Raw genomic sequence first — 15,165 nt, 5'->3', positions numbered from 1 at the left:
CCTATGAGTGCTTTCCTATCAATTCCCAATGTCAAGACACACAGTATTTAAATATACATAGTTCCTAATGTAACTGCAGAGTGGTTTTTGTGAATCCTTTGTACTTCATTGTTTGGCTGAACAGTATGGCAATTAGGAGAGGAGAGTTGAGCTGGATTCTGATGGATGCATATAAGTTATCCAGGGCATGGAAAAAAAATGTAGGAATAGCACATGTAAAGGTATGAAGTAATGTGACATGTAAGTCAGAGAACTATAATAAAATGGGCATTTTTTTGAGATTTATAGACAGTATGATTATGATCTCTAACTGATATAACTGGCTATATAGTCAGAAGAAAGCTCAGTATGTTCGAGAGGTTGGACTCTACCCTCTGGGAATGAAGGACTTCAAGATGGCTGTGGATAACACTCACACTTGCCTTTCATGAACTCACTCTGGAATCAGTATGGAGGGGGACTGAAGTGGGGCACTAAAGAGAGGGAGAACATTGAAATGTGGGTATTAACCACACTCAGACAAGAGACAAAGAGCTTGGATTGAGACAGTGAGTTGCATGGGGATGGCGGAAGAGAAATTAAAGACTGATTTAGCCAGTCTGTCAAACACTACTCAGCAATGAAAAGGGATGAAATGTTAATACACACAACAAGGTGCATGAATATAAAAGTGTTGTATTAGTGAAAGAAGTCAAACACAAAAGACAATGTACTTTATAATTCCATTTATATAATATTCTAGAAAAAGCAAACCTATAGTGACAGAGGACAGATTAGTGCTTGGCTGGGGGCAGGGTTTGTGGCATGAAATAGATTTTGGAAGAAGGAACTTTTTTCTTTTGTCTTTTTGAGACAGGGTCTCGCTATACAGTTCAGCTGGCCTTGAGCTCACTTTGTAGCCCAGGCTGGCCTTGATCTTGCAAGGATCCTCCTGCCTCAGCCTCCTGTGTGCTGGGATTACAGGTGTGCCCACCATGTCCAGCTGAAGGAACTTTTTAATATCTTTTTTTTTGTTTGTTTTGGTCTTTTTGAGACAGGATCTCACTATGCAGTTCAGGCTGTCCTTGAGCTCACTCTGTAGCCCAAACTGGTCTTGAACTTGTAAGGATCCTCCTGCCTCAGCTTCCTGAGTGCTGGGATTACAGGTGTGCACCACCCTGCCTGACTTCATATCTTGATTGTGGTTACATACTCTATAAAATTACCACATTCATCAAATGCTACTCTTAAAATGGGTGAATCTGAATATATGTAAGTACTACTTTAAGAAACAAACATTAAGTGAAAAACTGAGGTAAAGATACCAAAAGATTTAGAAGACAGAATCGACATTGGCTGTGTTTCTAGAAAAGATATGGACAAATAAAACTTAAAATGCTGTAAGGGAATTATCCAAACTAGTTTTCAAGCTTTCTAGTAAGAGAATTTCAGACATACAAAAGTTGATAGAATGATATAATCAACATTCAGTTCTAGTAACTGTCAATTTATGGCCAATTTTATTTCATTTAAATCCCATACTTTCCCCCTGCCCTTCAGTTATTCTGAAGCAGATAGATGACAGACATGCCATAATCTGGACCATAGACATTTTGTTTAAATCTGTAATAAATAATCACTCTGAAAAGATAACCACAATATCAATCGCATACCTAAAATTGATAATCATTCCTGAATGTCATCTACTATTCAGCCAGACTGAAAGATCTAATTGTTTCACAAAGTTGTACATTATCATCTTTAGAGTTTGACCCAAAATCCAAATAATGACCACATATTGCAGTTAATGTATCTTTTAAGCCCATTTGTCTGTAACTTTTCTTTTTATTCCCCTGTAATTTATTTGTTGAAAAGTCAGTTTCTTAATATAAGGTCTTATTCTATTATTGAAATAACTACCTCCAAATATAGTGAGTTGTTTTTGGAGAGTTGTATGGTTATTCTTTTTTTAGTTATTCTTATACTATTTTAGGTGTATTCCAAATATTTTTTGATAAAAACACAGATTGGTGGCATAGGATTACCTCACTGCAGTCTACTATATTTTTGCTTATTGCAGTTTATCTCAAGGCCACAGTCTTATGACTGGAAGCACTGTTGAGACATCAACACAGACACAAATTACTTACAGCTGTTGGGGGGTCATCTGTTCCAGCAAGGAAAATATTTAATCTTTCTTCTTTTTCCAAAATTATATCAACATTTTGGATCATATCATTTTTTATATCATTCACTTGACTCCTCCTTGTGGAAATCACGCTGTTAGCTTGATTTTTATTGTATTTCATCTATATAGAAGTAAAATATAATACAAATTTTTTATACATAGAATTTATTATACTATATTATACAAATAGAACAAAAGTGTCAACTCACATGTGTGAGGAATCAACTGAAATTCAAATTATCCATCTCAATCTTACATAAAGATGGGTATTCAGTAAGCAGGAGGAGTTTAAAAAAATTGGATTATTTATTTTTAAAAATAGACTTTACCTTTCAAACTAGTTTTGGGTACACAGTAAATCTGAGCAGAAAACACACAGGTTTCCCATCCAGTCCTTTGTTGCCACACAAGCATACATACCGTTCTCTTTTTATTTTCTGGACCTGGGGCTCAAACCCAGGGCCCTCACCCTGACTTACATTCCCAGCTTTTTTTTTTTTTTTTTTTTTTTTTTTTTTTGTGGCGGGAATCTAACTTGTGACCTTGTGCTTGCCAGGCAGGTGCTTATGCCGCTAAGCTATATCCCCAGCCCACCCAGCTCTTTTTTAAATTTCTTATTTTGTGACAGGTTCTTGATAAGTTACTCAGTTGCCCAGGCTGGACTCAAACTTTCCTCAGTCTCCCAGAGCGCTGGGATTTTAGGAATGTGCCACTATGCCTGGCTTACATGTGCCATTCTGTGCAAATATCTGTGTGTATGAATATATTTGCACACGAATGTGCATACAAATATGCTCACTGTGTCATTTTAGTAATGAAAAATTATATATAATTTCAATGTCAATCCATATGGGAATGGTTAAATAAATTATGGTACTATACCGTGGTTCAAAATTGGTAATGCACACACACTAACAAAAAAGATTGCTATGATATATTCTTTCCTTAAAAAGTAAGCTACAGAATAATATAATTTATTGAACACTTAGTATATCCTGGGTACTTTTAAGAGGTACTTTATGCATATTAACTCATTTAATTCTTGAACTGTTGCATAAAGTAGCACTCTTGTCATCTTTTACTTTCTAAATAAACACACTGAAATTGAGAGAAATTAATAGCTTGCTCAAGGTTACACAGATAGAAGCAGAACAAAGGTTCATACTCATGGCTGGGGTGTAGTTGAGTGGTAGAGTGCTTGCCTTATATGTGTGAGGCTGTGGGTTCAATCCTGGGGGACTGTGACTCATATTATAAAGAGGTACTCATATTTCCTTAATATATTGTAGGATTACCTCACATTATTAGTGAGCACTTCTTTTGCAACAGAAAATGATATTAAAACCCTCTGCTCTAGGGGAGTGATCTAATCCATCTTAAACAGCCCTCTGACTTTGCTGGTTACCGGGCCATAAAACTTACGATTACTATTCTGCAAAGGGCTCACTACTTAGATGTAGAAAAGGGAGTGTTTCGTGTTGAATTCTGTCCCCCAAAAGATATGTTGAAGTCCCAACTCTGTGTGGCTGTGAATGTGACTTTATTTGGAAATACAGAGTCTACCCTAAAAATGTATACACATTCAGGAAGAGAAAAACTTGTAAAAATATTTTAATATAAAATTTATTGAGACATCATGAGATTAATACAAGCTACCTGTGGCCTTTACAATTACAAGAGGTGCTCAAAGTGGTGGCCTTTAACTTCCAGACATTTATTAGTACAGCAAAGTGCTGCTTGGGTAACCTTGGTCATTGAGATGGCTGCACATGCACTTTCAATTTTTTCTCTAAGGGCCAGTAGTGTAGTTAGTTTTCTGTGATATACAACATCCTCTAGGGTCCCCCATATGAGAAAAACACCATATGTTGAAAAAATATCATACTATTTTTCTTTTCCTGAAGTGTATATACATTTTTTTGGGCAGACTCTATAGTCTTTGCAAATGTTATCAAATCTAGATGAACAGTTAATATTTGATTTTAATTTTTGTTCATTTTCTTTTTCTGTTTTCTAAGGGTTAATCTTTTTAATCTAAGAATCATTTAACTTTTGTCAGGATAAAGTATTAAAGGTCCATTCAATGACATTTACTATGTTTATACATTTTTTTTCTTTGAGACAGAGTCTCACTATGTAGCTAAGGCTGCCCTTGAACTTGCTATGTAGCCCAGGCTGATCTCAAACTCACCGTGATCCTCCTGCTTCAGTCTCCCAAGTGCAGAGATTGCAGGTATGTGCCATCATGCTGGTTTCTGTATACATATTTTAAAAATTTAAAAGCTAGTCTTTTGAGGTTGAGTGCATTTTGTTAATGGCAAGAAATGTAATAACTTTATAAAACTTTGTATAGATTTAAAGCTTACCAGGTTAGTTTATAAATGTATAATAGTTATTTCTTGGATTTAGATGTGCCAGTTGCCTAAAAATATGTATATTTTCCCACAGTAACTGGTTTTCAAGGAGCTGAACTAGTAATATATTTTGTTCTATTGAATATGTGGTATTTATCATAATAAAATGTATGAAATTAATATGAAATAATCTAGTTTTTTTTTTCCTTAAAGACAGTCTTGCTACGTAGTTCAGGTTGGTCTTGAATTCAATATGTAGCTCTGGTTAGCCTCAAACTCATGGCGATCCTCCTGCCTCCTGGCTGGTCTTACACGTGTGTGCCACAACGCCTGGCTTATCCTTAATTATTTTCTCAGGCTGTGTGGTAGACACATGCCATCATGTGTCCAGCGAGTCACATCCCTGTCTAGTCCCCTCATCTTGAGCAAGTCTTTCTCCTAATCAACAGATGCACGGTGATGTGTTTCACTGCTGTGATTCTGACACAGGTATAAAACCCAGTAGACTGGAGTGGGAGCAAGTCCTCCACTGGTCTGGAAGAATCAAGCACTCACACTGAGGGAGCCCTCATGCGAAGGAACAGGCATCAGTCTCCAGGTTCTGACTTTGCCTGTGCTGTAGCCAGCACAAAGTGGTGTCCTCACACAGAGACTCTGACACTGGGGGAGCTCAGGGACGATTCCTCTTCAGAGCTTCCAGTGAGGACACAGCTTGGAGGGCCTTGAAGGAGAGACCCTCAGCAAAGAACGCAGCCAAGCCTGGACTCCCATGCCACAGAGCTGAGAGAGAGACATGGGGTTTCTTGGTCTGCTGAAAATATTTTTATTAGGAAGGAGTTCAGACATACAAAAGTAGAGTGAGCCCTCTGGTACCCATCACTAGTGTCAGCAATTCTCCACACATGACCAATTGTGTTTCATCTGTAGCACTTCCCCTTCCCCAAGCAAACACCAGATTCTAGCATTTTAATCTGTAAATGCTTAGTTTTGTATCTCTAAAAGATACGGCCACATAAAAAAAAAAAAAAAAACCAAAACCACAGCATTATCACCTCCCAAAAAAGTTCTTAATATAGAAAATACAGTTTGTGCCCAAATTTATCTAAAACAAGTCACTGCAGCCAGGTGTGTAGATTTACACCTGTAACCCAGCACTCCTGGGAGGCCAAGGCAGGAGAATCACAAATTTGAGCCCAGTCTGGGCAACTTAGCAATTTAGTGAGACCCTGTCTTGAAATAAAAAATAAGAAAAGGGTTAGTGATGCAGTTCAGTGTGAAGGCCCTGGATTTAATCTCCAGTACTGCCAAAACAAAAACAAAAAACAAACCCCACAAAAGTCAAAGTTCCTTAATAGTCCTTTTGTTAAACCAGGATCCAAAATTCACATACTATTGGGCATGGTGGCTCATCTCAGTAATTCCAGCACTCTGGAACCTGAGGCAGGAAAATGGAAAGTTTGATCCCAGCCTGGGCAGTTTAGCAACTTAGTGAGACTCTGTCCCAAAAATGAAGAAAGGCTGGGGATGTAGCAGGATGAAGGCCCTGAGTTCAATTCCCAGCAGCACCATAAAAACAAAACAAGACAAAACAAAACAATCAAAATGAAATATTACATTTGATTGATCTCTTTTATGTCTCTTTTAAATTAGTCATAGAGTTTCCTATTTTGGCATTTGCTAATTATATTATTTCATTATCCTTTAATTGTGATCACTGATCTCTCTATTTCCTCTAACTGGAGTTAGAGATAAAGGGTTGGTCAGATCCAGGTTTGATGTTTTGAGAAAAGAATATTTCAGATGTGTGCTGTTCTACACATTTTCTGATTGCCTTTTAATTTGAGGTTAGGAAAAAAATCAGTGGCTTTAAGGGTTTTGAGCCTGTTTCACTCATTATGCAGTTCCTCATCAGTGTTTCATTTCATTTTTAGTCAGTTACTGATGATAATTGTCTAGGCCCATTATTTCATTAGGGATTTAGAATGGCAGTATTTTATCACTTTATCATTTATTGGCTGACATTCTTTGACAGAGCAACACAACTTCCCCCCTTAACTATGTTGTTCCTTTGAGGCACAGAGTCGGCAAGTAGTATCCTCCAAAGTTGACTGATGAGGGATATTTCCCCTGTGTTAGTGTCTAGGAATTCATGGAGTTTAACACATTTGGTGTTACAAAAAATGTAACACATTTTTGTGTTACACCCAACTACATTGAGGGTATGTGTGTGTGTGTGTGTGTGTGTGTTTGTGTGCGCATGTGTGTTGGGCACTTGAACACAAGAAGCACTGAACTACATCCCTAAGTCCTGATAAATGTTAGTTTCGACTCAAGGTCTTGCTAAGTAGCCCAGGCTGGTGTCAAACTTGAAACCCTCCTACCAAAAACAACAACAACAACAACAAAAAAAACCCTCCTAACTCAGCCTCTTGAGTATCTGGGATTACAGGTGTGGGCTACAACACCCCGTCTTCAGTGTTGCTTTGGGTGCTCAGATTATTCTATTACTGGCGCTTGTTACCTGAGCTCGCTCACTGTGGTAGCTCCCTTGTTTTAGACATGACAAAGTTTCTGGCTTACATATTTTCTGTCTTGTAGCTGGACTCAGGCCAGATTTCTCTGAATCGAAGATGATATTTAGAAACAATGATTGAGGCTTAGATTGGGTTGGTTTTTAGGCTTTTTCAGTGGCTAAACAAGAAACTAAAAAATTTTGGGGGAAATTTGGGATTAGAAATGTTTACTTGACTTTTTAAAATATTAATTAAGCTTATTGGTACATTCTGGATATACATAATGATCACATTCATTATAGAGAATTTGTGCCTGTACATGATATAACTTGGTTCTTTTTCCCATTTCTCTACCTTCCCTTTAACCCCTCTTCCCTTCCTTATTTATAAAAGCTTTGTTTCCAGTTTTTCCTTCTTTTCTGATTTTTATATTTGTAACTGCTCTTGCTGAGAATCTTGATTCTTACTTTAATTATTCAAATATGTATCTATATTTACATAAGCCAATTTCAGAATAGTAATAGCAGTATTAATACCAATAATGTAACTCTTTAAAAAAGATGCTTTAAGATTTATTTTTAGTTCTTGCTTCTCATTGGGTCCTAGCCTCACTAGAAAACAGACCGAAAGAATTGTTTGATAGTATCACTTAAAATAAATGTGTGCAGTCTTATAAATTTTTAACTTAATGTATAGTTAAGTTCTTTTTGTTTTTCTTTCATTTTCCTTTTGTGTTTTAGGGATTACTTTAAAAATTAAAAATTTTATGATAAATACATATGCATTCATAAAATGTATCAATTTCATAATTTCTTTTTTTGGAGACAGGGTCTCAATATGTAGTTCAGCTTGGACTTGCACTTGCAGCAATCTTCCTGCTTCAGCCTCCTGAGTACTGGGACTACAGGCAGGTGCTACCACACCCAGCTCAATTTAACAATTTTAAAGTGCATAGGTCAGTGGCATTAATACATTTATACTGTTATGCAGTTGTCACCACCATCCACCTCTAGAACTTCTTTAGCTTCCCAAATGGAACCTCTCTGCACAGCAAGCACTAACTGCCATCTCAGCCCTCTTCCCAACCACTGTTCAATTTCCTATCTACTTGTGGTAGTCAAAGTGGAATCCTACAGTATTTGTCCTCTAGTGACCTCTTATCTTACTTAGTAGGGACAAATTTTAAAATTTTAATCATATTTTATAATTATATAAAGCCTTTACAGGGCTCCACAGTCAAATTTGCAATAGAAGTTTCCCCAAAGCTGCTTAGTTTTATTCCTGTCGCTCTCCTTTCTTTTTCTCCCCATCCCCACACAGCTAATCATGTATTTATTTTTAGCTTTTTCTTCCCCTTCCCTTTTATTTTTAAACAATACACAAGCAGACATCTACTACATTTGTATTTATTCCCTTTCTTAAATGGCATTTAAGAATGGTAAATAAACAGAAGTATACCCTACAACCTTGCCCTTGCTTTAGCACTATATCATGGACATCACTCTTTAACTTTATATAGAGATAGCATTCATTCTCCTTTACAGCTCTTAACTTATAACGGGTTTGTCAGCTGTAACCCTGATAATATTTTTTTTTCTCTATTTTTTTTTCCAATTTTCGTACATGTGCCACTGAAATAAGCATAACAGTGATAATATTTAGGTCTCCAGTTTGAGGTACATACCATATACTGTCCTAATACTTCTTGAAAGTCTGCGGCAACTGCATTTGAAGGAGAAAAATGCTCTTGTGACATCAAAGGATTTCTTGTAAAAGTATCACTAACCTGGAGAAATGAATGGAAAGGCATAACCTGTATAGATAATTTCAACTGGAGAATTACAGAACCTGTATTCATTTGCAGCAAAGTCTGGCAGAAGCTTGAAAAAAAGAAATTATAACATTCCTGGCTTTTTGGTGACAGGACGTCCTTTTACATTAAGATGTAGTATTCATGAAAACTGCCCCAAACTGACCCACTCTCTGCTGCTATACAGGACAGAAACGTGGTATACCTGCAAGCCCTGCCTTTATTTGGTAGAGCCAAGGACTGGAGGGGAGGAGCAGGTATTTCCCATAGCCCATGACCTTTTCTAAATAGTGTTGTGTCTCCCTCTTGCCCCTAGCTTCAAAATCTACTGGACAGTAACACAATAATGCTAACCAAATGCCAGGACTTTCTATCAAACTCTAGTTATGGGACATTTCAAAATCTCAGAACAGAATTCTGAACTGTCTGTACTTAATGTAGTATTTCTTAAAAGCAGTGGTAAATACTATGTGGTTAGCAATTTTGTGTCACCTGGACAGGTGGTGGTAAAGTTGGGATGTTTTGTTGTAATGGGCAGAGAGAAAACAAATGAGGAGATATTCAGTTAAGGGGCTGTTTGGCATCTGGACTCCAGAAATTGGTCTAGGTGTAACTGAAGAGTGAATTACAACATTTAGGCCTGGTCATCTTGGGCCCCATCCATAAATGGGTACAATTTGAACTGTGTCTCACAAGTTAGTGCACTGAAGAGAGAATATGTATGTGATTCATGATTTGATGGAAGAGTAATTATTAGTGATGACAGTATATCTGGGCTTTTATTACTATTTTTTATTAAAGTATTTATCCTGAATTATATATTTGCAAGTAAAACAGAAGATTGGTGTCACTTACTGTTAAATATAAGAAACTAACACAGAAATCACCAGAATAGGGGGCTGGGGATTTAGCTCAGTGGCAAAGCACCTGCCTGGCAAGCGCAAGGTCATGAGTTCGGTTCCTGATACCGGAGAAAAACCAAAAAAAAAAAAAAAAAAAAAAAAGAAATCACCAGAATAATGGTTTATCTCTTGTCTGTCTCTAGACTACCTTTCATGGAGTCTCCTGCTGGTTGGAGATTAAACTTGGGGCAATAGGAATAACAGGTACTATCTGTTGAGCTTCATTACCCTTAAAAATTTACCAGATTACTTGTATTTACCATAGTTTATATTTGCTGCAATTCTCAGTTAAAACTTTTCCTAGACATAATTTGTCTTGCTTTAAAAGTATTTCTTTTTACTTACTTCTTATAATTAATTTAGAATACTGGTTTCAAAAATTTTTGTTACTATTGCTCCTTATATATAATACTTGCAAAGTAAGACGTGTGTTATTGAAAAAGTTTACTTAATATTAGGGTAGCTTAATTTATTTCTTAATTTTAAAAACAAAATAAATATAAGGAAAGGCTCTAATGCATCTGAGTGAATAGTCTTTGCAGAACTTGCTTTGAGTCAGGGAGAGAGTTGGAGCAGGAGAGGGGTGAGGGGTGAGATTAAGAAACCTCCCAAGGTCATTGCTGGCTATGCACATGAACAGGGGTAAATAGCTGCTTTGGGTTAGTGACATTGTTACCAGTGTACAAGAAACCAGAGACCTCATATCTGCCTTAGCTGACAAGTCTTTACAGTCATATAAAAGATCACTTACTTCTCTAAGAAATGCAGATGGTGCCCCCGTATCCAAGGCATTGTCTGTAGCACATAAGTAAGTGATTCCATCAGTAAGGAGAGTATGGTAGACATAGCTTTGAAAAAAATGCATTTAATATTTACAAATATTGAAGAAATTAAGTATCCACACCAAAGTTTGATTTGATTTTTGAGCTGTCATTACTGCTTTAAAAACTATAGAAATAACTTTATAATCAGAATAATTAGAAGAGATTTATCTACTTGACAAATTAAATTATATTAAATAAAAATGTATACAATTTGAATATATATTTAAAATTGCACCAATAAACAAAATACATAAAAATTTGGAACCATAAATACATTTATTTATTTTTTATTTGTTGTTTGTTTTGTTCATTTGGTTTCTTGAGGCAGAGTCTCCTTATGTGTTTTAGCTTGGCCTCAAACTTGTAGGGATTCTCCTGCCTTAGCCTTCTGAGTGCTGGGATTACAGGTATGTGCCACTATGCCCAGAATATTTGTTTGAAATAGTTTGGACAAAAATCAAATTCTAAGACTGAATCAAGACTTTGATTAAGCAGAAAATGCTATGTTTAGTGACTTTTACTATCCTTAAATTTTTAGGTAGACACTTAACTTTGATACTTCTTGGCTTTTTATTTCAATAGATGAGAATTTAAAAGTTGTAAATTGTCACTATCAAATATTCTGGAGAACTTGGTGAGTTGGGAGAGGGGAGTTAAACTCCTAGTAAGCTAAAATGTGCCTTTCCCTGGCCACTCCAACTGCTAGATCTTTTCTGCTTCTCCGAAGGGCCCCCATCCTTCACTGCTCAGTGCCTATACATGAACCTAGTCTCCCTGAATGGTTAGCAGGCAACAGTCCTGGTCAAATGTTAAACTGGATATGTATAAGAATGAGGAATCTCAGGAACAGACAGATAATTTTAGAGGCAGGAAATTTAAAGTATGTGCTATTTCAAATAAATCTTCATATCATATCCTGAATACAATATGCTAAACACATTTTAATGATGATGTTGACTAGTATACATAATCTTCATTTGGGAAATAGTTTCATTTATAAATTTGGAAGGCTGCTGGACAAACAGTTGCTGATTCTACCATCTACCTGAAAGTTACATCTAATTGAAGGTAAGTTGATACTCAAAATGAAAAGGAGAAATATTTTAAATTTGTGCTTAGTATGTTATTAGTAACATTCAGAAGCTTTTTTTTTTCTGCTTTTTTTGAGACAGGGTCTCTCTATAGTTCAGTCTGGCCTTGAACTCACTAGGTAGCCCAGGCTGGTCTTGAACTGTGGTGATCCTTCTGCCTCAGCCTCCTGAATGCTGAGATTACAGGCCCAGGTAGAAACTATTTTTAAAGTTACAATGTGAATATCTGATGTTCAGGATATATCATTAACTAACAAAAGGAAGGTGGAGAAAAGTGTATAATATACTACCGCCATTTATCCTGTATGTTGCTATATAGGAAATATGAATGTATACGTGTATTCTATAATGTATTTTTATAGAAAGTGTTGCTTGTAGGAAAAAAAGAAAAAGAAAATTACAATCCAGAAACTTGTAGAAAATGGTTATCTATATATGCATGAGTGAGTAATGTGGAGTGAAAAAGAATGAAAATTACACATCTTGAAGAAACTTTGTTTTGTAAATTTGATTTTGGAAGCATATTGTGTTTTACATAATTGGAAAATGTTATTAAGTGCACCTTTTTTGAAAGAGTAATCAAAAACAAAATGAGAAAAATGATTTTGCATTGAGTAACCTAGGGAGGGATGACCGTGGCTTGGTTACTATTTAGAAGGGAAAGGCAACAGGATTTGCTGATGGATTGGGTTTGGACACAAAAATGCAAGGATAACAAAAGTTGGGGAACTGAAAAGGGGAAGTGTGGAAGACTGCAAGAGGAGTCTTTGCTTTGGACATAGTTGGAAGTACTCTTTAGGCACCCAAGCAGGGCTATGGAACAGGAAGTTGGAATATGAGTCTTGAGTTCAGGGAAGGGGTCTTCAAGAAAGGTTCAGATCTGAAGGTACAATATAGGTAAGCAAATAGTAAATGAGGAAAGTGTCTGGTTTGCAAATCATTTCAGCTAATTATTGCACTGAAGACAAAACTGATTAGCACCATTTGTAATTCCCAATAAATTAACAGTCTTAGGGCCTAGCAATGAGTATGGATGGCTACTGACATCTCAGAAGATGTAAGATCACAAGTACCATCTCATGGAAAAACACAGTTTTGTCAAGGGGATTGAACCTCTGGATCAAGCCACATGTTGAGCTGCATTTTGAGATGCAATCAGCAACCTTACTTGTATACTGTGGGAAACTCTGTGTGTTCCTCAACAATAAACTATAAGAAATGGAAATGGATAGAGAGGATATGTATATTTGAAGAAACTTAGTCTCAGCACTGTGGGAGAATGAAGCAGGCAGAATGAAGCTGGGGTTGACCTGGAACTCTTAGGCTCATGTGATCCTCCTGCCTCAGCTTCCCTAGTAGTTGAGACCACAAGCATACACCACTGCACCAGCTTTGATGTGGTTTTTGTAACTGTGTTTTACTTTATACAAAATGGTTAAGACAAACCTACTCTTAAAAAAAAAATAGGGTCCAAAAATAACAGAAGCTCTCCTTTCTCTCACCAATTTCTTTACTAGCAAGTATTTTCAGAATTAGACTATAGCATGTGATATCCCAAGTAAAACATAAGAGTGACTGCTATTATCCTTGGTGATATTAAAGATATTTTTAAAGTGGAAGTTTCCTTTTTTATTAATGAAATGCTTGGGTATACCAAGAAAATATGGAGAAAAGATAACAGAACACTTTTAGACTCTTCGTCTAGTTACAGTGTTAGAGATGCAACTAACATCCCCGATGTCTCCTTCCTCAGCTTCACTCTTCTCCCTTCTCTTTATGACCCCTACCTTGAATGAGGTGTTTATCATTCCCATCCATGATTTTATACTTTTACATATAGAGGTTCTCTTTTCTGTGGGCTTAATCAAGAGTATGTACAAGTAGTGTTTTCTTAACATTGGAATTATTAGCTAGTAACTGAAAAAGTTGACTCGTATTAGAACATACCTTCCCATTTGCGTTGTAGTCATTGGTTTGGCTCTAAGAAGCACTTGGCTAAGCACTTTTGCTGCTGCTTCCTAAAAATAAACAACCAATATTTACTCTATAGAAGATTAATAGTATCTTTCATTATTTCCTAAATTTACCACTGTTCTAATTAATTAAAGAAAAACTTTTTCCTAAGAGAATTAATGGGTATGATTCATAATGTATGGTAAGAGAGAGGAGTCATAAAGTATTCATATGAGTTTGGAGGAAAGTATTAAGATCATATAAATATATATTCTTTATGAATACCCATAAGAAGTGTACAAATACAGGCTAAACTAGATCTTATTTTTATAGTCATATTATATGGGACTTTGTCTTAGTTACCTTTATCATTGCTGAGATAAACTAGCTCATCCCTACAAGTTAAAGGAGGAAAGGTTTATTTCAGTTTACAGTTTGTAGAGGTGTTAGTCCACAGTTGGCTGGCTCCAAGGAAGGGTGGGACTGCAGAAGAGCATTGCAGAGGAGAAACTATCCATGAAGAAACTACTCATGGCGAAGTAGGAAACAGCAAGCAATAACAAGCAGCAAGCCTGCCTTTTCTCTCCCTTTGTATTCCACCCAAGCTGTAAGCCTATTGATTGGTTCCACCCACACCCAGGGTAGGACTTCCATTTTCTACATCCAGAACTATGCTAATTCAAATCAATGGACTAATTTAGTACCACACTCTCTTAATCCCAGTATCACATGCTCTTGATCAAGCCAGTTCCAAAAAGCTCCCCCTGCCCATGAGCATGTGACACTTTGGGGGAACATCTAGATACAAGTCATAACATTCACCCCTGGCCTCCCCAAAGACTCATGCACATCCCTTTGTGCAAAAGGCATTTAGTCCATCTCTAAGAGTTTCCAAAGTCTTAATAGTTTCAGCACTGCTGAAAAGTCTAAATCCAAAGTCTCTTCTGAGATTAAGGGCAAACTCTTAGCTGTGAGCTCCTATACAAATGCAAAGAAAGTTAGATACTTCCAACATCCAGTGGCACAAGATAAACATTACTGTTCCAAAAGGTACAAATAGGGTGATAGAAAGGAAAGGACTCAAGCAAGACCCAAATCCAGTAGGTCAAACATAGAGTTCCATAGTCCCAAGTCCAGCATTCAGGGTGATTTGTGGCAAGATGTGAGCTCCAAAGGGCTTCGGTTGCTCCACTTCTACGGTACTGAGGGTGGCTGCAGCTCTCATGGCTTCTCTCTTGGGCCAGATTTGCTTGCTCCTTGCAGTTTTCTTCAGATGATCTACATTCCTGGTTTCCCCAACCTTCTGTGGGTCTCCACTGCACTTTTGACTTTACACGCACAGCCTCACATACTGCCCTCTTAAGGGCACACTGCCTGGCCTCTCAGGCTTTCTTCTGAAATCTGGATGGGAGCCTTCCTGAACCTTGTAACTCTTGCATTCGGCATGCACCTAAAACCAGCACTATGTGGATGATGCCAAGGTCTGCTGCCAGCTGGAACAGTAGCCAGGCTTCTCTCTGTCTTGGTTGTAGGGGTCAAGATCCTAGATTG

The 15,165-nt window shown here is 37.0% G+C and overlaps 1 protein-coding gene across 5 annotated transcripts in view; it reads right to left on the bottom strand.

Annotated features, from left to right (window-relative positions):
- The window catches only part of LOC102028566 (vesicle-associated membrane protein 714-like), a 55,069-nt gene that overhangs the window by 35,585 nt on the left and 4,319 nt on the right, over positions 1–15,165 (bottom strand). For 4 of the 5 annotated variants that reach the window (XM_005388224.2, XM_005388226.2, XM_005388227.2 and 1 more), the window contains exons 2-5: positions 13,609–13,679; positions 10,498–10,594; positions 8,719–8,820; positions 2,130–2,288 (exon numbers count right to left, since the gene is read on the bottom strand). In XM_005388224.2, the coding sequence (XP_005388281.1) occupies positions 2,130–2,288; positions 8,719–8,820; positions 10,498–10,594; positions 13,609–13,679 (429 nt within the window). Of the gene's footprint in view, positions 159–2,129; positions 2,289–8,718; positions 8,821–10,497; positions 10,595–13,608; positions 13,680–15,165 lie in introns of all 5 variants that reach the window. The other variant, XM_005388225.2, reaches the window with a different exon arrangement.

Source organism: Chinchilla lanigera, unplaced genomic scaffold (genome assembly GCF_000276665.1).
Source record: "Chinchilla lanigera isolate Chin_1 unplaced genomic scaffold, ChiLan1.0 scaffold00032, whole genome shotgun sequence".
In the NCBI taxonomy this organism is placed as follows: Eukaryota; Metazoa; Chordata; class Mammalia; order Rodentia; family Chinchillidae; genus Chinchilla; species Chinchilla lanigera.
Note: the sequence above shows the minus strand (reverse complement) of the source record. Positions and strands in the feature narration are given on the sequence as shown.